The 21,892-nt window shown below is 36.9% G+C and overlaps 1 protein-coding gene across 7 annotated transcripts in view; it reads left to right on the top strand.

The window, feature by feature from the left end:
* Positions 1 to 21,529, top strand: part of CYRIA (CYFIP related Rac1 interactor A) — a 56,347-nt gene extending 34,818 nt beyond the window's left edge. For 2 of the 7 annotated variants that reach the window (XM_059842909.1, XM_059842907.1), the window contains 10 exons: positions 1,702 to 1,781; positions 9,736 to 9,857; positions 10,770 to 10,875; positions 11,902 to 12,038; positions 12,123 to 12,200; positions 12,475 to 12,591; positions 12,686 to 12,765; positions 14,258 to 14,384; positions 18,116 to 18,237; positions 19,369 to 21,529. In XM_059842909.1, coding sequence (XP_059698892.1) covers positions 1,712 to 1,781; positions 9,736 to 9,857; positions 10,770 to 10,875; positions 11,902 to 12,038; positions 12,123 to 12,200; positions 12,475 to 12,591; positions 12,686 to 12,765; positions 14,258 to 14,384; positions 18,116 to 18,237; positions 19,369 to 19,432 — 1,023 coding nt within the window. In that variant the 5' untranslated portion in view covers positions 1,702 to 1,711 and the 3' untranslated portion in view covers positions 19,433 to 21,529. Of the gene's footprint in view, positions 1 to 1,701; positions 1,782 to 1,968; positions 2,049 to 9,735; positions 9,858 to 10,769; positions 10,876 to 11,901; positions 12,039 to 12,122; positions 12,201 to 12,474; positions 12,592 to 12,685; positions 12,766 to 14,257; positions 14,385 to 18,115; positions 18,238 to 19,368 lie in introns of all 7 variants that reach the window. The other 5 variants (XR_009485974.1, XM_059842911.1, XM_059842908.1 and 2 more) reach the window with 5 other exon arrangements.
* Positions 21,530 to 21,892: the final 363 nt, after the last annotated feature.

Here is a 21,892-nt window from a genome sequence, read left to right as displayed (position 1 = left end):
ACATGTGTGTGTACTTTATCATGTTTCTCCTAGCTGATGTTGATAAAATGTATTATACCAGTGTGATGAAAATATTAAATTACTGAAGATATAAGTTTTAACACTGTATAAAATCTATTTTGCTCTGTTTGCATGTTTTCCCCCTTTGTAGGCTAATCAGAAAGTCAAACTCAGTATATAAGGTGCTGATCTTGTTCTGAAAGTAAAAGTGTAAATATTTTTCCTGCATGTAATGAAAGTAACTTTATGAATAATGGAAAATGTTTCTTTGTGTTTCAATTTTGTATATGCAAGATATTGCTAATTACGAAGGGCTTGACAGTCTGCTCACTGGATTTGTTCTGGAGAGAAAACTTTGAAGAAGTATTTAATGCAAAACAAAGCCATTTATTTAACAATAACCTTGCTTACATGAAACTGCATGTTCTGAACAGACTATTGATTAAATTTATATCATTTTATGTTATGACTGTGGCTGCTTTGAAATCTCCAAGCCTCACATAACTTTCCTAGGTTTTACTGATGTAGAAATACATCCTTTATATGCACATAGAAATTAGGGTTGATGATACTTTTCCTACTGTAATGTGGGAAAACTTGAAAAAAGCTTTGTCTCCTTATGTGGAGTGTCAGCCATGTACATGCTTAGAATAATTTTTTGTGGTCTGATTTCTTAAGTGGGAAAAGAGTTAAATTGAATCACAGATGAACATCAGATGTGATCCCCAAGAGCCGTGGTTTAGAGTGATGAGAATATTTCTCTTTGAGGCAAAAATCAGTTTTCAATCTGTGTTTCAAATCTAAAATTACATTTTTCTACATCCCTCCAGGCAGATCTCTTTATCCTGATACGTGCTTTTCATGGTTTAATTTTTCTGTCCTCTGAGAGTAAGTTTAAGTTTGACCAAGAAAGCTCTTCTTCTACACGGTGTTAAAATAACTTCCCTTCCTAAGGACTGTACTGGCAAAAAACCCTTTTTTCAAATCTCTTTCCTTTTTATCTTCTGTAGAGACTTGCTTTTTTAAGAACTGGTCACTTTTCCTTTTGGAAGTTGTTCATAACTTGAAATGCAAACAATTCCAAGATAATAAAAGATAGCAATAACAGATAAAAAATAGGGTTCAGACCTCCCATTTTTACTCTCTTTCTTTTTTTAAAATGCATGCATACACTTTTAAAAGCTAAAAAGCTTTTTAGCTGTCCTCTTTGATAGAATTTTGTAGTCATCTTTTTATAAATCTTACTGACTAGAAACAACTAGATTTTTTTTCTTTATAGTGAGTTATTTTCTTAAAATTACATGGATTTTTGCTGAAGATCTAAGACAAGTGTTAAGATGTCAGTTTTTAATTTGAAATGATATTAAGTAATCTGGAGTCCAGCAATTTAGAAAATTAACAAATAGAGATATAGCTCTGAGTTTATTTCTCTTGCTAAGTGAATAAGTTCATAAATATCTGTTTATACACTAGGATGTTATCCTGATGTTTAAATTCCAATTTGTTGAATAGAATTATTTCTGTGTTTATCTGAGGTCTTCCTCTTCCTGCATAAATGTCACAGAATTGACCATCAAAATGTTTCTCATGGTCCAGAACTTGCCAAAATGTTGAATTTATGATGCAGACTGTGTCAAGCTCTTAGCTGTAGCATTTTGAGTTTACATGTATAACTGTTTATGATTTTGTTGCATTTACTAGGTTTGCTGGGATGGGTAATCTTCTTAAGGTCCTTACCAGGGAAATTGAAAACTATCCACATTTTTTCCTGGATTTTGAAAGTAAGTTCAAACAATTACAAGACGATGAGAAAATCTTTTCCTTGACTTAGCAGCAAACTGAGGAGAAACCTTAAAATCGGATTGCTTACAGTGTGTATTTTCCAGCACAACCAATCTGTCCAAGTCCTTGTCTCTAAAATAATTTGTTCACTCAGGACTCCTTTTCTCTTCCTTTTCTATTTTTCAGGAGCCAAATGGGAAATCTTTTAAAAGTTCTCACTTGCACAGAGCTTGATCAGGGGCCAAATTTTTTCCTTGACTTTGAAAGTGAGCAAAGCTTCTTGCCTGGCTTGCCTTCTTTGCTTATTATTTCCTAATAAACTGCATGTGCTTATGCATCATAAAGCAATTCAAAAGGGATTTGCAAACAAATCAAATTACATTTCAGTAGAATATTACTTTATGATATTTATAAAACCATACAAAATTACTTCATTCTGAGCAGAGAAAAGGGCAGAGAGGCAGATATGAAAGTAAAATCCTATCTTGAATTAAATTCAAAACATTTATGAGCCATTGTTAAACTTACATATGAATGAACTCAACCTCAGCTTTCTTTAACAAATCAGACTTAAAAAAATGATGATTCTTTCTTGAATGGAAATATATGTGGAAATAAAAAGCTGGGGAAAAAAAAGATGGAAAAAAAAAGCAGTGGAGGTGGAACTATTTTTGCTTGCTTCAGTGATGATTTAGCTAGGTTTATAGTTTCTAAAAAGTAGTGAAATGGTCAGTGTATGTGTTTGATTGCATCTCTCTAAATGGTTATCAGTTATCAGGCATGGTTATCAGTTGCAGAACAGTGTTTCCCATTCCAGTTCTCTTGTCACATCTCTATTTGATCCAAAGCTGTTTTCACTTCTGCTGACTACAGTTTCCCTGCATCTACTTCTAGACACTGTCACCAAATCCTTTCATATGAGTTTACTTTGTCTTCACCACATACATGAAATACGCTTTATTTGGAACAGGAACAGTGTGTGACATTTTGTCTCTTAATACCTCTGTTCTAAAAAAAAAATAAGCCAAACAAAAAATTTTGAGAAAATCTAGTGTTTTAAAAATGCTTTCCTCTTGTAGCATGGTTTAAAAGAGCATTTCAGGTGATTAGACACATATTTTATCATCTTGAAATAGTTTTGTTCATTAATCATTTAATCCTGAATTATTTTCTGAAATAAGTAACTGGCATGTTATGAGCATGTATGTCTGTGTACATTCAGAAGCACTGCTTCAAAAAGTCATTTAAATACATATTTAAATCTGATGAAATTGTTCAAACATGCATTCTTAGATGAGAGCTAGAATGTATGACTTGAACTGTGCACATACCTTAATCTTCTCATCTAGAGCTTAATTACCTCATTATGAAAGATTAGTTTTAAAATATGAAAAAAAGGTTAATTGGTTAGTTTGGGTTTAGGAGGAGCCCTATCCCTTCTTCTCTGTCTATATCATTTGAAATCTTTGCTGTCATCCCAGGATGTCAAACCTCTATCCAAACCACCACTTAATTTTTTTCTACCAAGCTTTTGAGGGCCTTGGCAGTGCTCTGTGGCTCTGCCAAGCTATTGCAAAAGCTTTCAGCTGCTCTGAGCTTACAGGTTTAATCAGCCCCATTGTGTCCTTGTTGGCAAGAAAGTGTTCCTGACCCAGGCTGCAGGCTTGGCAGGAAAAAGGTGCTCTGGCAGTGGGGAGCCTTGGTAGAGGTGGTGGTGAGGAGGAAATACCAAATTTGTTGCCTTGGCAGTGAAGGTTGTTTTTCGTTCCAAAAGCATGTGACAAAGAACTGAATGAAGTACCCTCTCCCACAGGAGGTGCCAGTGGTTAGGGCACACTAGTCTGGCACACCTACCTGGAGAGGAACAAAACTGTCATCTCCAAATTCTAGAGAATTAAATGCTTGTAAGTGAAAGTTTAAAAGTTTTTCTCTCGAAATACAGTCCCAGAGGTTTTTAGTGGCACAAAATCTGTATTGGCACAAAGAGATGTAATTAAAAAAAAGGGCTGTGGATTTGTGCTTTGGTCTCCTGTAACTGGCTGTTGTACAGTGGGAAAGGACACTCTGAGTGAGTGGACATGGGTCTGAGTCTGGTGTGGGTTTGCTGGACATGTGGCTTTCTGTGGCCTGAGCTGTCAGTTAGAGCTCATGGGTGAACGTGGTCACTACAGTTGGCCATTCAGAGGATGACACGTGCTGAGCTGATGTGTTTACTGTATTCATTATTTGCATCAGCATCTTGCTTTTTAGTCTCTGTGGGCTTTTTCATTAGCTGGCTACAAACAAAACAAAAAACAAAAAAAAAAAAAAAAAAAAAAAAAAAAAAACAAAACAAAAAAAAACACCAAACAAAACCAAAAAAAACTAAACCAGTTTTACAATCGCCTCTTTTCCCCTACTTTCATGCAGGTGTCCACATTGTCAGTTGCAATTCTTTTTGACACCTAACATTATTCTTCAATACAAGAAAATCAAGTTTTGTAACTCCATGGTCATACTTGAAAAAACTTGAATCCAGCATTAATTTCAGTTAATGCTGTATAGCAAAAGCAGTTCTGTTTGCTCCCCAGTACTCATTTTAGAGTTGGGCAGGTATGCTGGGTCTGTGTGGAGAACAGCATTCTCCATGCAGGTGGAAAGGCCTTTTCTTTAAAGGGGTATTGCAGACTTAATGCATTCAGCCGAATTACTCTTTTTTAAGGTCTACTGAAAGGTTTAAACAGAGAAAAATAATTTAATCCTTATTAGAAAGTGCACCATTTTGCTTTTTACACTTGGATCCTGATGGGAGTATTTTAAATCAAGCTACTACCTCTTAGTTTGATTATATATCATTTACTTTACTTTAATTCCTTCTTAGTGCTCAGCTTGAAAATAGTGTTAGGAAAAGTGAGTGCCTGGCAAGTCATGAGAGTGGCAAGTCTTGAGAGTTTGTAACTTTCAGAATTTCACATCAAATTTTCTTGAAATGGATTTGTTAGTTTTGTCAGTTCAAGAACTGTTTTGTACTTTCTATGTTGACTTTATTTAAATTAGTTGCAGATAAATTAATTCTAGGTATTTGAGCTCTTTCTGTACCATCTTAAAATTGCTCTTTTTTGCAGAAAATCTATTGTCAAATCACTGCTGCCTTTTTCAGGCAAAGTAAACAAATAATTCTACAGGAATTCTTGGAAATAATTTGAAAGTTGAGGCAACAATTTAAATTGAATCTAAAAGAGTAAGGCTTATAGATTATTCGAAGATGTCCTTAAGTGACACCTTCAGTCCCATCCTCTCCTCAAATACTTCTCAAAAGATGTTTCTAATGTGAGCAGGCTTTTTTTTTTTTTTTTTTTTTTTTTTTTTTTTTTTTTTTTTGTTAGCTAGGTGGATTTCATTTGAGCCTAGTTAAATCTCTCTCATCCCTTCCAAGAATCTTATTTTCTAGGATTCCCCCACATCCCCAGAAAGATTAATGAAATTTTCAGTTATTATTCATGTACTATTAAAAGGGTCTATTATTAGAATGTGTCTGGCAGCAGAGCAACTGCCCACTTTTCACATAATAGGCTATTAATTAATACTCTTGTTGCACAGGCAGCAAGGCTGAGGATATAATCTGGGTCCAGCCTGTGGGAGGTTGCACTCAATTCCCGAGCTGTGGAGTGCCCTGAGGCAGAAACTGCAGCTCAGTCAGAGAGGTGCTGTGTGTCCATCCCCCATCCACCACAGAGCTGAAGCTGGGCACTGATCTCCCTGGCACAGTACCCTGCCTGGAGCCAGTATTAACAATTTTGTGAGCTTCACTTTATTCTAGCTAGTTTAGAGAGAATGAAATGAGAAAATCCTGTGTAGCCTGGATAGGGTACTGTTTCTATCCAACACTGGGGATTCATTAATGTATGGAGTGTAGCAGGTTCTGGAACCCTCCTAAAGTGCATTACTCACTGTAATTATAATGCCTTTGCTCATTTCTGAGCTTTTCTTTTAATTTTGTCCCAGATTGGCCTGGAAAAAATCATTGTCATGGTGACAGATCTGAAATAGGGCTTTAGCATGATGCAGTTAAATATGTATACTGCTCTCTAGCTGACTGAGGAATTATTTGCCATGTTCAGCAGTGGGCATGACAAGAAAAGCTGAAAGCAGAGCCCATGAAAGCTTTTGTTGAACTCACTTTCTTTTGCTATGCTGAGGAGGCCAGAAGAGCATGGTATTTTTATGAAAAATATGATTCTACATTCACTGAAATGGAAGAACTAACCAGCCTCAGTGGGAATCTTCTTAACCACCTGAGGGTAGAATGAAGTTCTCAGCTGTTGTTCTGCATTTCGGATTCAGAAAGGGTGTGTGAGTTGCAAGTGCTTCTTGTAGTCCTGTTGTTAGTACTCTTCATAGTACTGTTCTTTCTTCATTAAAATTGATTACTGAGGTATTTTTGTACTTCATTTGGTATTGATAAAGGCATCACATCCTTTCTATATTTAGTCTTATCCTATGAATACTAATGTTTTACCTATCTAGAAGTTTCTATGTTTGTTTCTAATGCACCTTTGGTGAAGGATGAGGTAGATAACTAACCCTAACTAACTCTGTTAGGAGGGTTTTCTGAAAAAAATGACAGGTATTTTGCTAAAAAATTAATCATGACCCCGTTTTCATGCCCCCCCAGCATTCATCTGAAATTCTTAATGCATCCACAAATGAACAGCATTGGGTCCAGGTTTCCTCTTGTTCTTTGTGAAGTCTGAAGTTCCATCCAAAACATGGTATAGGCCATGTGTAAATGTGAAAAAGAGCATGTGTTCATTGGAATGGATGAATTATCATGTCTTGGTTAATTCTGATGGAGCCACTGGAAGTGTATTTCTTTCCAGATCTAAAATTTTCAAATTTTGCTGGTAGAATCTGTATATGGGAGATTCAGGCCTCATCTGACTCTTGCATTAATTTGATACAGGATTCATGTAGTTGTTTGGTTTAGGGTTCACATTACAAACATTTGTCCAAAGGGAGGTAAAGGGTTTTCTGTTTTGTCTTATTAAAGATAGAATGCTCTGATTGCTAATCATGAGCATTCTAAAAACTCAGCCTTGAAATGCAGTGAGTCTGGCCATTATGGTAACTTGTTACTGAGGGGGCTTGCTTTCACATGGGTTGGCCAATGGAAGTGGTTTCATTTATAAATGGGCTCAGGTTTCTGAAGCTCATGCTGGTTCTCTGGCACTGTGGGGATAAGAGGTGAGCACGGCCAACCTGTGATTCCACACCATGGTTCAGGGCTGGCATTGTTTAATTCAGAGCAGAAAAACAAGCTTTGGTTTTGTTGAAATTGCAAACCAGTTCTACAAGTCAAAATCTGTCATGAAGAAGTCTCAATTCCTTTTAGTTGTTGCTGCTGTTGTTATTATTGTTGTTGACAGTAAGATGAAATTGTTTTCAAAGTGATCCATTTCAGTTTTTTTTGCTGACCATTTTTGGCAGGATCTTCTTGTAAAATCCCTTTTGAAAAATGGCCATGGTCTTATCAGAACATCTGTTTGCATAACTTCTATTTCATAAGTAAATGCATGCTTTTTTAAAAAAGAAGAAGCCTGAATCATCCTCCCTACCTTTCTTTTTAAGCTAAATACTTCCAACATAAATATGAACTGCTTCTGCAAGTGCAAGCTAAATCTGCTGCTCTGGAGCCTTTGCAGCCCTCTTCCTCTCCCTGCCCTTTCTTTTCCTCTTCCACACACCTACCTGGCTCTTGCTCCTACTCTATCTCCAGGTGCTGGGATACTACAGAAAGCTCAATGAGTTTCAAATATTCTTCCTTCCACAAACTTCCAAAAGATGAATTGGGAACTTTTGAAAAAGACTTAAAATAAAGGATGTTACTAAAGGCCTTTTTGAAGTCCCAAAGTGCTGGGCAGTCTATAGCATTTGCATCCCCCTTAAGCACTAGTACTTTTAAAGCAAATAAATTGTAAAAATTAACATAGAAGTACCTTGTTAACCAACAAGGTTAAACAAGATGCTTCAGGTTACCTGCACATGCAAATTTGACATTAATGAACTGCACTAACAAGTTATTTATTCTCTTTTGTGTTCGTATTCACTGAAATGTTATTTTCATTATCTTAACTAATAAAATATAGATACTGATTTTTATGTGACTCTCACCTTCCCCTGCTCTGTTGTTGTATGGTGTGCAACTGTTTCTCAGGATCACTGCTTTCCTCGTTAAAGTCAGAAGAGTTTTCTGTTTTGCTCCTTTATCACAAGATGGCAGACCCCTTACGGTGTGTTCCTGAGATTTCTTGCAGCTTGAGGAAAGAACCAGTCTGAAACACTGTAAATTTAAAGTGACTGATGGGTCAGTTCAACAGCCATGTCCCAGATGGGATTTTCCTGTGGGGAGTTTTTCTCTTCGGTGCTCCTTTCCTTCACTTTTTGAAGAATAGTGGAATTTTTTTAGTTACATGAAATATTTTGACTATAACACCCAGCTAAGTAAGCCCAGTTTATATTTATTTTCACTTTTTAAATAAGAGAAAGTAAAACTTCCAGAACAAAAGGAAAGTCCTATCAGTATTATGTGCCCAGACTCACGGAACTCATGGTACCATAGGAATATGGGAAGGGTTATTAAGTATGAGTTGATTTGAAGCTAAAGACATGTAAATCTCATTTACGTTTGTATCCTGTTTGTGCAAGATCTATAGGTAACTTCATACATTTAAACAAATTATCCTAACCTGAAACATCATGGAGAGAATGCCTGTTTTCCATATACTCCAGTGTGAACCAGTTCATTTGTTTCTAAGGGGGACTGGGTAAATTAATCCCATACTGATACATGGGTAGAAAACTGTCAGTTTTCTTAAAGAGAGTGAGACAACAAAATAGAATAAGTGTTTTAATATTTCTTGTCTGTTAATGTAGACATGAATACAGTAGCTCATCCTAGTTGGTGAGTTTTGAACTGAATTTACCTCACTGCTTTTAATTCAAACAAATAGTCTTTAAGTTCTAAGATCCAACTTCAAGGTGATTTTTTTCCTTTCATAAAAATTAACATTCTATCTTTACAAACTAATACAAATCTAAGGGAAGAAATAGTTGGGTCTCCATAGAGATCTCATTGTTCCTTCACATATAGACTGCAATCCCATATGTAGGTCATCCAGTCTTTGGTCAGTGCCTGTCATCTTTATCTTTTAAAGCAAAAGAAGACAGAAGATCTCTACCTTGTCTAATGTGTCAGTGTTCTGGGTATAACATCACTCCCTGGTGTCACACTGCTGTATAAATCCCATAGGAAGAGATTTGAATAGGAAAATTGATCTACTTTCAAATGTCATTTCTCTCAACAGTAAAGGTCTACAGGTCACTCACACCCTGAGTGTGATACTGATAACTGGCAGAGCTGGATTTATTTTAGTGGCAGGAATGATCCCTGACATACATAAGAAAAAATTTATTTTTAATAGTACTGTATCTGTTTTACAAAAGGAGAAATAAATTACCCTGGTTGAGGAAGCCTGGAGGAAAGTCAAAGTGGAGCAATATCCCACTGCTCCATCCATTGAAAGGCCTGATTTTATCCCCAAGCTGCAAGAAAAGTGAGCAATTCTTTGTAATTGAGCCATGGAGCTCATGAAAGAGAGGAACTGATGCATTATCCTATTTTCTAATAACATTGCTTTATGATACTGCTGCTCTTTAAAATGCTGCATTATGAGAAGAGGCATTATGAGCCAGAGCATACAAAAACTGTACTGTTCTTCCTTCCTTGCTATAAAAAGCAGAAGCTTGGATGTTAGCAGAATGGCTGTATAATTGTATATTTGGAAAAAAACTACATCAGAATGGAGTTACACATACTCAAGCTGCATATGGTATTGTTAAGTAGAACTGAGTAATCTTGCCATTTGTACAGCAGCTTCCTTTTGACTTTGTGCATTTTGCTTTTCTCTTTCTTAGATGCACAGCCCACGGATGGAGAAAGGGAGGTCTGGAATCAGATCAGTGCAGTTTTACAGGACTCAGAAAGCATGCTTGCAGACCTTCAGGCTTACAAAGGAGCTGGACAAGAAATTAGAGATGTATGTTTGTTAATGACAGTTCTTTAGAAGCAAAATCAGGCAAAACTCAATGTGTTCCTTGCTTCTGTTCTCTATCCAAGCACATTCTATGAACTGAAGTGAAAATCTCCTTAAAATTTATTTATAAAATACCTACCAGATTATGTGCAACATTCAGTATAAAGCTCTAGCTTGAAATCATTAATTGATAGCTGTTGGAACTTCTTTCTGGTTTTCTGTTAGTAATCAGTTACTATTTTTCACTTCAAGAAACGCCATATCATATACCTTGTTTCATGTATCTCATGGCAGAAGTTAAATTTGAGGACATGGAAGAAGTAATACTCAGGTGTCAGAAATACATGATACAGATAGTAGTTGTTCTGTTCTGTAAGTGGAATAAGGAACCTCAGTAAATTATAACTTCACATCCACTTTAGAGGCCTCTTATTCTCTGAAACCGGTCCTGAAGTACACTTCTGAACTGTAACTTAGAATTTTTCTCAAGTGACCAAAACTTCTCCTGCATCAGATTTGTAGATACTCTTAGTGTGAGGTGTTGGTTACTTAAAAACCTCAACATGTTGAAGTTTTCAAAAGCATTAAAACCTGAAAAAAAGAGGCTACTTTTGCAACCAGTAGTTACACAAAAGGTTTTACTTGATGCTTTTACAATAGTTTGCTCCCAAAAGAATATGCTAGAACGTATTTCTATGTGTCATTGGTTCACTGTAATGAATGATTTTGAAACAGTACATTACAGGGGGAGAGGGAAGGTGAAAAACATGGTATTTTTTGAATCCTATGCAATGTCATTTCTCAGAATTCTTCTGTGTTTTACAATACTTTTTAAAATAATGTAGGAAAATTCCAAACCACCTCCTGCTTGTTATTTATTTATCACAGGTCTTTACAGTAATATTTTCATTTCAGGCAATACAAAATCCCAATGATATCCAGCTGCAAGAAAAAGCATGGAATTCAGTCTGTCCCCTGGTTGTAAGGCTAAAGCGCTTTTATGAGTTTTCACTCAGATTAGGTGAGCCCTGTTTTAGTACCTCTGTTTTATAGGGTTTTTTTATAGATAATGAAAGTGGAAGTTTTGTCTTTCCACAAACTTTTTTGAAGACTTTTAGAGGTAATATTATTTCTCTTTGATATCAATGGACATTTAATTGCAATTGCATTTATCAAGGCGTCTCTTTAATCCTAATTTCATATTTTGTTAGTTTGTGTATATTACCTAAATAGCATACAAGCAAAAAACATGATAAAACTACACTGGTTTTCTCTATTTCCTGCCATGTTTCTGCCCTTCTCTGGTCCATATTGGACCAATGCAATTTATTTTTTGTAATTTGGATCCCGTGGAGCTTTGAAAGGAATATAAGCCAGACATTTTTTGAGACTTCTTAAAAGCAGAGATAATGGGGAAAGTGTATCAATAAACTCTCTCACAGGGTAAAAATCCAAAGTTGAATGTGTTGTACACTGACTTTGTCATCCCAACAAACACAGGAGGTGATGTAATTACTCTTTGAATTAGCACTCTGTAATGAAAATAATATGTATGAAGTGAGAAGGCTCCTAGTGCAAGGGGTTTCTTCTACAACATCCTCTAACTATGTCTTTCACTTTTTGACTTATGCTAGTAATTACAGGCACAGAAGCTGATTTATATTGCTGTCAGTGCCTAAGAGTTCACTTTTAGTAACAGAGATGCCAGAATAATCTCTATACTGAGCTGATGGCTAATTGAGGAGAATGAAAGTGTTGAATATTTGAATGCAAGAAAAATGCCTCCTCTAGAATTTTTGATAAGGATCCCAGATAAAGGGTGACAAAAATGGAAAATAATTCAGTGATACAAAATGGAGAGGAAAAAGCAGAGCCTGAAGAGGCAGGTGTCTTTAATTAATGCTTCTCACTTCAGAATAGTAAGAAAAAACATGTTTAGGGCTCGGCATGTTTGGAGGGTTTCTTTCCTTCAAATGCAGTATTTTTAGATACGTAGTTAAAACTTTGTGTGGACTGACTACAGTTTGTGCTTCTGATTTCTATTCAGAGAAAGCCCTGCAGAGTTTACTGGAATCCTTGACATGCCCTCCCTACACTCCAACTCAGCACCTGGAACGGGAACAGGCTCTAGCAAAAGAGTTTGCAGAAATCTTACATTTTACTCTTCGTTTTGATGAACTTAAGGTTAATAAAGTCTTTCATTATATGTTGATTGTTGCTGTGTATTTTGAACCAAAACTGATTATTTCCTGTTTCTCTTCCTGGAAGATGAGAAACCCAGCAATTCAGAATGACTTCAGTTATTACAGGCGGACAATAAGTCGCAACAGAATAAACAACATGCACGTAAGTAAATAAACTCTGATGTGCTGCACACAGTGAGGTATATATTTATCAGGATGTGTTTATGCCATTTTTGGTAAAGTTTTTGCTTTTGATTTAGTAGCTGTCATGTTCTTTCCTTCACACTGAGAGTTAATCAGCAGTCTGGATGAAGTGATTAGAGAGGACTATTCAAGTAACAATCTGTTTTCTGACATGAACATGTACTGCATCTTTTTCTTTCTGCTGGCAAGATTTAAAGAGCTTTATTGACTATTTTTTCTCCTGTTTTTATCAGCTAGACATTGAGAATGAAGTGAACAATGAAATGGCCAATAGGATGTCCCTGTTCTATGCAGAGGCCACACCAATGCTGAAAACCCTCAGTAATGCAACAACACATTTTGTATCAGAAGTATGTAAAGGGGGAGAAAGGTCTAACACAGACATTCTTGATTTTAATTTTACAAGATAGTTTACTGAACACTGCCTTTTTCTTACCCTTCCAGAACAAAACGTTACCAATTGAAAATACAACGGACTGTCTAAGTACTATGGCCAGTGTATGTAAAGTCATGTTGGAAACGCCGTAAGTTTTATCTTAAATCTTGGGGGGTTTGTATGATAGAACTTCTATTTTAATTAGCCACCTGGGATAACACATTTTTTTCCAAGTGAATTCCTATATCTTTGCCTTAAGTTGTTACTTCTTTTGCATAAAAAGCATAACCTGGTGTTAGAAAGCCTCGCCTTCAGTTCTTACCACCTTATGGTATCTTTCATGAGTCAGTGTTGAGTTCTGTTGGGGAGAGCTTACATGGTCAGCCTGCATTTCACAAAAGGTTAAAATACAGTGTAGTAATCTTTCTTACCCACTCGCAGGCTTCAGTGGCTGTGTCTTGTCTAACCAGGGCAAAAGGCCTCCTTCTTGCCCATGTTGCTCAATTATTAGCACACAGAGGGCAAGATTTTGGCTCTTCCAGGCAGTACTTTAGCAAGTACACAGAGGCTATTTCAAGGATCATTTAAGTGGATCTTTATTTGGATGCAGCCATCTTATTCTAGATATGAAAAAAATCAGCTGCATGCATTTCCATTCATATAAATGTATTCAGCTGTACAATTGTGTTCATATCAGCTTAAGTAGGCAGTAATAGCCAGTAGGGTTCTTTATTTTGCTATGCATTTAGTGGAGTGTATTTTAGGTTAGATGTCTCTTCGACTGGAAAACACATATAAGATAGAGTCAAGGTAGTCTTTCTGCTTATGAATCATTTGTTCATGGAGCCATGTAAAGGGTAGAATTCCTGAGGTTTGTGCTTGTTCATGAAAATTCTGGAGGAGTGTCTGTAGGGGTAGGACTCATCTGACAATCCTGAGACATCATAGAAGTGGTAATTGAAAAGTAGCCTTACGAGTCAGCTCTTTTTTTTGGCAAAAGTAGAGGAAAAAGTTGTGAGTTGTTTAGAAGATTATGTGATATCTAATTCCAGTTGTGGGATAATCAAGCATTTTCACATCAAAATTTCTGTCACCTTTAAGTCTGTTCATGTTACAATGCGGTGGAAGGATAAAATTTGAAGTTATTGTAGACTGAGAGGTTACTACAATACACAGAGAGAGAGAGAGCGTGACTGTTGCATTCCATCTTGGTGAAGCCCTGAACTTCCCAACTATTGAACTTGGGTCCCACTGGACTATTCCAAAGTAGAAATTTAAGCAAAAACAGTGGCTTTCCTTTGAGGTCCTGGCATGTGGTGTTTCTGAGATTAAACTGAAGTGTTTCAGATCAATCTCCATTATATTTCATTAAGTTTTCTATGAAGCCATCACCACATACATTTTGAGGATCTCAGCTGTGCATGGGTATGACAAGAGGTTTACTACTATCTATCTACTCTCTAACCATTCTTGTAAATTGGCACAGGCTTGCAGAATTCACTGATATTCAGAGTCTTACTAATGTGCACCTGCACCCCTAAAATATACTTTTGGTTCAGATTTCATGCACTTCCAGTATAGTTTTTAAAATTGTCTAGTAAAAGGTCTAGAATGTTTATTTCTTTTGTTTTGTCTTCCAGAGAGTACAGGAGTAGATTCACCAGTGAAGAGACCCTTATGTTCTGCATGCGAGTAATGGTGGGAGTTATTATCCTGTACGATCACGTTCACCCTGTTGGAGCTTTCTCAAAGACATCAAAGATTGATGTAAGAGAAGCCTTTCTTTAATACTCTGTAGGTTTGAAAGTACTAGTCTGCAGCTCTTTTTCAGCACAAGTTTATGGCTCGGTAGAAATAGTTTTAATTACTTTTGAATGGCAATTTAGAATTTGTCTTCAACTGTGCTCTTTAATACACCAGTTTGTTTGAAAATAAAATAAGGACCAGCTTTTTTCCTTTTTATTTTCTTCCAGACACAGATAATAATTTTTCTTAGATACCTCTGCTTTTTTGCCAACTATTTAGTTAGGCTAAAATAATTTCATATTACACCTAGCCTGGAATATGTTCTGTGGTCATAATTTTATTAAATCATGTCATATATCGATGCTGAAATGCTCATCTTTGGCAGTAGTCCTCTTGTAAATAAGTAGATATTCAATGTTGTCTCTGCTTTGTCTGAGATCTGAAGTAACAGAACTGAAATGTTACTGTTGTAATGTTGATAATGACCCTTCAGTTTTATCCTTGACATGGCCAGTCACAGAGAAATCAGTCTTATTTTTTTCATTTGAGAAATTACAAGCACATATGAAAAGAGTACTCTTGTCTTTTCTACATGTTTTTACAAACGTGAATCTCACAAATCACTTCTTTTAGCAGAAATAAGCTGTTAATAATGAAAAAGATGCCAAGTCTTTAGCTTCACAAGAGAGACTTCTAAAAAGAGAAGAAAAAAACCATATATTATTGCCCTCCATGACACTCAGTCTTCCTTAGCATTTTGCATCTGCATATAGAAGAATTCTGTCATATCTCCTCTTTGACTCTCTACAGAGGGAAAGATTTTGTCACAGAGGTGAACAGATCTGCTCAAGGTCTTGAAACACATAGAGAGAGCCAGGGACTTGAATGCAGATTTCTTGAATGCTGATTCAGTCTCTTGCCTACAGAGGCAACACAAATGAAATTCTGATAGGACCAAATGTACATTGTGTGTACTTTGTTTCTCACATTTATCTTAAAGCCCTATCATTGTGCAGGAAAGTTAGGTAGGTGTAAATGGGAGTCAGGAGATGCACAACTCAGTTTAAAAAAATGAGTACCTGGTTCCAAATCTTGGTTTGCGTAATTAGCTCCGTGGTTTTTTGGTAATTCAAAAAATCTGCTAATGTTTCAGATGATGAGTTTGTTTTACTGTGGTAAACAATTATTTTCTCCAAACTATTCACTTCAGCCATTCAAGCCATTTCAAGAGAAATTCAGGGACAGTGGAGTATATTACCCTTTCCTTACTCTTTCAAGACTGGAGGTTTTACTTTAAGCTATTAATGACAGTCTCCTAGCTTAGACATCTGTCTTGGTTTGAAAGAGAGGTCTCTGCCAAGGAAGGTGGGAACCTCCCTTGGAATGGAAAATGTGACCTCCTCCCTTTGAATTATTATAACTTTGAAATTAAGTGCAAGGCAAAGATACGGGGGAAGGAATAACAGTTCTTTACTAGTATGTATGTGTATAACAAGGCAAGCAAACAACAACAATGGCAGCAAAAGCAAGCAAAAGAAAAAACCCCAGAAAACCCAACAATTTTCCTGCTCTCACCCCTTGGGTGCAGTTCAGGTATGGCCGGCAGGGGCGCTGCTGGCTCCTGGCAGGCAGGGCAGGTGCGGTGATTCCCCCGCGGCTGCAGGGGGCGCTGTGGCGCGGGCTCGGGGAGCACGCGGTTATGGCGGGATGGAACAAAGGCAGGATGGAACAAAGACCCGGGGGCAGCTGATCCCACTGCCCCAGCGGCTCCTCGGGAGCAGCAAGCTGGAATGGCAGGAAGGAGCACAAGTCCCCGGGTGGTGGAGGGTGGAGTTGTATGAGAAACTCTGTAGCTGGAACCTCAGGCGTCCTGACAGGCAGGGGGTGCGGGGCTACAGTGCAGCCGAAAAACTGGAGTCATGGAAGAGGAATGGAGGGGCCGAGACAGGGCAGCCACAGCCTGAGCAGGTGAGCAGCAGTGAGCAGAGCAGGGGAAAGGCGGGCTTGGCATCCTGGGGTTTGCCCTGAGGCACCCCAGCAAATGGGGATGAGTCCTTTGTTTGCCTAGGTGAGGCATTAATAAGGTGGGGTGTTAATAAGGTCCCAGTGCAAGGGCTGCTCTTAGGAGCAGAGCTCCGCTCGCAGTAGAAGAAATGCAGCAGGAGATGGAACCCTGCAATGGTGATGAATTCTCCCCACAGTGACTGCAGCCTCTCTCCCCTCAGAATGCCAAGCACAGGAGAGCTGGGAGCTGCACCCAACCCCTTTTTCCCAGCCCAATTCTCGTGGTGTCTCTGCCCTTCCCAGAGAAACCCCCAGGTAAAAGAGAGAGGAGGCAGCTGCTCTCTTCCACTGAGCGGTGGCAACTCCTTTTTTCTCTCTGGAGTACCCGGTCATTATTGTCTCCTAGCAACACGTATGGGAGAAATATTCAGTGAGAGAAAGAAACAAAAGGAAGAATCCTAAACCCCAACGTTATCCTACTTGTTTTAGGTATTCTGATCCTAACAGAAATGAAAAATAATTGTTTGAATTTTTATCTCCTTTGACTTGGTCTGGTCAGATCAGATTTGCTGAGGCATGTAAACCTGTACTGGGTGATGTGCACATAGACTTGAGCTTCTCTAATTTAGTTAAAATAACTGTGTCACTTCGAAACACATTGTGCTAGCCTGAGAATCTCATCTGATCTGTTATTTCCAAAGCTACTTCCACTTTCCAGGTAGAAATGAGCCAGCTGAGCAATGAGCAGTGTTTGTTGGGCTGCTCCCTGTCTGGGATGCTGAGCTACATTTTCTGACTGATTTTTGCTGGCACATAAAGGGACCCTGACTTAAATTAAGTGTTTCATCATCTGCTTCCTTAATAAGGCAGAGGTGCTCTTCAGCTGCAAAGAAATTTCTACAGGTAGATTTAGCACTCCAATGTGACTTGGAAAACTAAAGCATTCAAATCTTGACTCAGCTGTGTCTTTATCTGTCATTTTGAATAAGATGGAATTAATCTAGGCTAATTTCTGAATAGCTAGATTCGATGTCTTCATAACAGTGGGAAGAAAAAAGTACTACTGGGGAAGATATATTCTGAAAAGGTCAGAAAAATTCCTTGTTTCTCTCTATTGACTAGCTATGGAGTCTGTACAATGGGTCAAAAGAGTTCTACTCCTGCTTTCTCTGCCTCATTTCCCCTTTTGTAAATTTGGACAGAGTTTCAGCCTGTTTTTACAGTCTCCACAAAGATGTTCATTCAGTGTGGTGTTAAAATCATCACCATGATTAAATTAGATTAAACTTTTAACCACTAGTTATGAAACAAATAATAAGTTGTCACTGGTTAGGTTTACAACTAAAAACTGAATACTGAAAATTACTTCCTTGTATGCAAGCATAAAAATAAAAGTCAAAGTTGAAACATCTCTTCTTAGAGTTCGTAACAGCAATGACAGGGAACTCCCAAAATCTCTTTTTATCAGCTTGTATCAGATAATTTTGATTTTTATAATTTTTACTTGGAATTGAAGAAACAGTGTGTAGGTTAAAATATAGACACTCTACACATAATTCACTCTCTACAAACACTTATTAAAGTAGATGTTTAAGTTTTTAACTTTGTTGAGTTTTAACTTAGTTAAGTTTTTAAGTTTGAGATAATTTTTAATAAGTTGTAATGCTTTTGTGTCATGTAAAGCAGCATTAACACTCAGTAAGAAAAGAAACCTGCCTGTATATGGTGAATTTTTTCCTTGTTTTCAGCTAGTGCAATTCATATATTATTGTTCAATAGTGGCATGCTTCTGTTCCCAGATGAAGGGATGCATAAAAGTTTTAAAGGAACAACCACCTGACTCTGTGGAAGGACTTCTGAATGCTCTCAGGTATGTGAGATTCAGCCTTAGAAAATTTCTCTTTGTTTTTCTCCCAAACTCTTTATAGTTGAGATTCTTTGCTTTAGAACATTGATTTAATAAAATTATCCTCTCATGTTTCTTCTTCATCACCTAGGTTTTTTTAATATTAATTTCCTCCCATTTCATTTCACTTGAATAAACAATAAATGTTAATATTTTAAACTGTATATCCTAGCCAAGATTCACTATATAAAATCCCCCAGAATCTAGAACATTTTAGAAATGAAGTGTCAGATTTCTATTTCTCAAGCCCTAAGTACTTCCCTTCTCTCTTTCCATCTCAGTAAGATTTCTTTTTTTTTTATTGTAATCTTCCTAAATTATTCAGCTTCAAGAAAACAGCATCCTAAATCCCAGTCCTGTTCATGGTGCTGTCTTGGGAAGGAAGACACAGAGGGGTCTGACACTTCTCTGAAGCTGAGAATGTTGTTGTCAAACCCAAGTTTTTCAGAGCTTTTTTGAGTTCTCTAGCTGTTGAATGCTTGGATAGAGGGAGAGCTGCACTTCCACATTTGCTTATCATGTCTTTTGAATTAAAGTTGATGTGGAGTTAAATCTACAGGTATCAAATGTGTTTCAAGCTTATGTTATAATCAGTCTCCCTATTAGCATAAACATTGGAGAATGCTTGGGTTTAAATGGAAAAAAACACACTAAAGCTCTTCATTCCTCTAAGAATAGTTAAGAAAACTGCTTAAAGTCATAGATTATGCCAAAATTCAGTATAGATTCCTAAGTGATTTTAGTATTTACCATATTTTTTATGTCTTTTCATGATTTTGCTTCTTTTGAGGCTTTTAACTACTAAAAATGAGAGATAATTTTGACCCAAGATTATGACAATGTCATAGACAGATACCAAGCAGGATTTAGCCACAGTTCTCCACCTTTTAACAGGGAATAATTTATTGCATGGGGTATTTAGAAGATAAAGAGCACCAGATTCTTGCCAGTTAAATTCCAGTGATCAGTAGAAGAACATGTAAATTCCTCCTTTGTGTAACTGTACTGTGGTGATTTCAAAAACATGCTCAAGTGTTCAGACTTTTCCTATCTCTGTTCATTTTATAAATTATTGTTTTAACTTGTAATTTCTAGGTTCACTACAAAACACCTGAATGATGAATCTACTTCAAAACAAATTCGAGCTATGCTGCAGTAGTATCCACAGACAAGCAGATGTTTGTATTGATCACAGAAGATGTGTATGTTTACATAATTTAATACAGTTTGATGTTAATACTTGTGTGTATTTACATAACCATTTTCTTCACATTGCTAAAATATATGAATCTGTTCATAACCTGACTGACTTTACATAGTGCAACCTAAGTTTTTATTCTAGCCTTTATCTTTTGACTTTTAAAATACTTTTTTACTTAGATGCTTCAGTTAAGACAGTTTATCTGTGCATTTTAATCCTTAAACACCTTCTCTATCAGAGAAGTAGTAGTGAAGACAAAATGGAAATCAAACTGAAATGTCAAAGGTACCACAGAAAAGGAATTTTAAAGAAGAAAAAAGTTAATATAAGAGAAAGCAAAATTAATTTGATATGTTTTGAAGAACATGGGCACAGTTTTTTGGTCAGTTTTAGGATCTTGTCAAACTAGTATGAATAGGAGAATATCTGAATGTTCATCACTCATAAAATGCATTGTCTTTCCTGTAATAAGTGGAGATCCACCTAATTTTATGGATTATGTGCTGTCTGGCATCCAAAAATTTCAAACAGGTAATTTTACCTTTTTAATTAAGTATAACCCGTACCTTTCATCAACTGAGGAAATTAATATCCTTTTTTCAGGTGCAGTATAAATAAACAGAAAATATGCTTAAAGATCATTGCTAGATTTTGAAAACTCTGTATAATTTTATTAGATTTAGAAAGGAAAGGGAAAATACTAATGCCTTGACTTAACCGGAAAAGGTTTGTCAGTGTAAATAAATCACAGTGAACATTAACTACCAGACAGCTCTGGCCAGTAATTTTTTGGCTGATCTAAACTAATACACTCTTCTGTAGCAAATTTCCCTGGTGTCATATCGGCTGCATCAGACTAGGGATGGTTTATAATTAGGAGCTGATCTTTTCTTAGGAGCTCCATTAAGTTCCTGGTAGTATTATTCATTAGATGACTCAGAGTCAACACAGAAATATTTATCAGCTGACTGCTCTTCACTGGCTTTTAAGATGTGATTGATACTTCAAGCAGTTAAGTTCCTTGCTGAGTTGTTTGTTCTTACTTTCTGGTAAATTTTCCAGTTAATGGAATAGAAATACTTTGCCAAAAGCAGCAAAGTGCTCATGCTCTGTTATGTGTGTCTACTGGGTGGTCTGCAGTTGCTGTACATATTCTTGCAGAGGTCACGTTCAGAAAATGTGTTTGATTTTGTGTACTTTGCTTGCATGTATGTGTGGAAACTCCAGTGCTTGTGCACAGATTCAGATTTGTATTTGCTTATCTCCATATAGATAAATCAGGGTTTGTGTGCTTTCACTGGAATTTTCATGCACATCTCTTCTAAAAACATTACCTTAAGACTTTGAAGATGCATTTGGTCTGCTGGAACTCGGCTGCACTGTGACAAACTGTGTCATTGAACTCAGTCCTTAAACAGTATTTATGTCAAGTTCTCTGGAGTAGGGATTCACTTGAGAGCTTATTTCTGAGCAGAGCAACCCCTGTCAGGTTTCTCAGACCTGATCAGAACCCACAGGTGCCAGTGTCATGCACGTCCTGATGCTGGACAGCACCACAGCTCCAGCATTCATGTCACACCCCTGCAGGTGCAGCAGCCGGTTGCTATGATGTTGTTGGGGAGAGAGTTAGAACTCACTCACATTAGATCTTTTTCTTTTTCTGAAAGCAATGACCACACTTTTTTCACAGTAGTAAATCCACTGTTTACAGGCTCCATTTTTAATGGGGGGGCATTTAAAAATGTGTGTTAGGGAAAATCCTGCTTTGTTCATAGTCACTTCCAGTTAGGTAAATTAGGTGGATGACAGGCCATTCTGTTGAGCTTTGGTAACTGAAGTTAATATATGCTTACCTGCAATTTTTTGTCAAACAATGAAGTCTTATCTTTAAGTAGCCCAGAGAAAAACTATTTGTCACTTGTATAATAAAAATGTAAACCTTAAAGCATTCTGTGAGTTGTCATGTGCTGTTTGTGAAGTCATGGGATTTCTTGGCCTGCTTTGATGTTTTTGTACAGAAGTTTGTTTGAAATAATAAAAAATTTGGTACAGTAAGATTTGGGACTCCCTGTATTTAGTGACAACATAAACAGGTTGAGAAATACCTCATTTAAAGTTTTGGATCATATAGTAGGTTTACCTTTATGTGTCCTAAAAGCACTTGTTTTACTTGTGTGCTACAACAGTATAACCTCACATCACTTAAAAAATCTTGTGGTTTTCTGACATATATTAGCATTTGTTTGTCATCTTGGCCAAGGGGAGTTGTTGATATTGCTGAGGGCATGAATATCCCTTCTCTGACTTTTATATCTTCACATTAGTCATCCTGACCTGTGGGGGCCATCTCAGGTTGTGATTATAATCAATAAGGTTACCAGGATTGTTCATTTAATTGTAAGATAAATTCAAATGAAT

The sequence above is a fragment of the Haemorhous mexicanus genome, chromosome 3 (genome assembly GCF_027477595.1).
Source record: "Haemorhous mexicanus isolate bHaeMex1 chromosome 3, bHaeMex1.pri, whole genome shotgun sequence".
Lineage (NCBI taxonomy): Eukaryota > Metazoa > Chordata > Aves > Passeriformes > Fringillidae > Haemorhous > Haemorhous mexicanus.
This window is presented reverse-complemented; position numbering and strand designations above follow the sequence as displayed.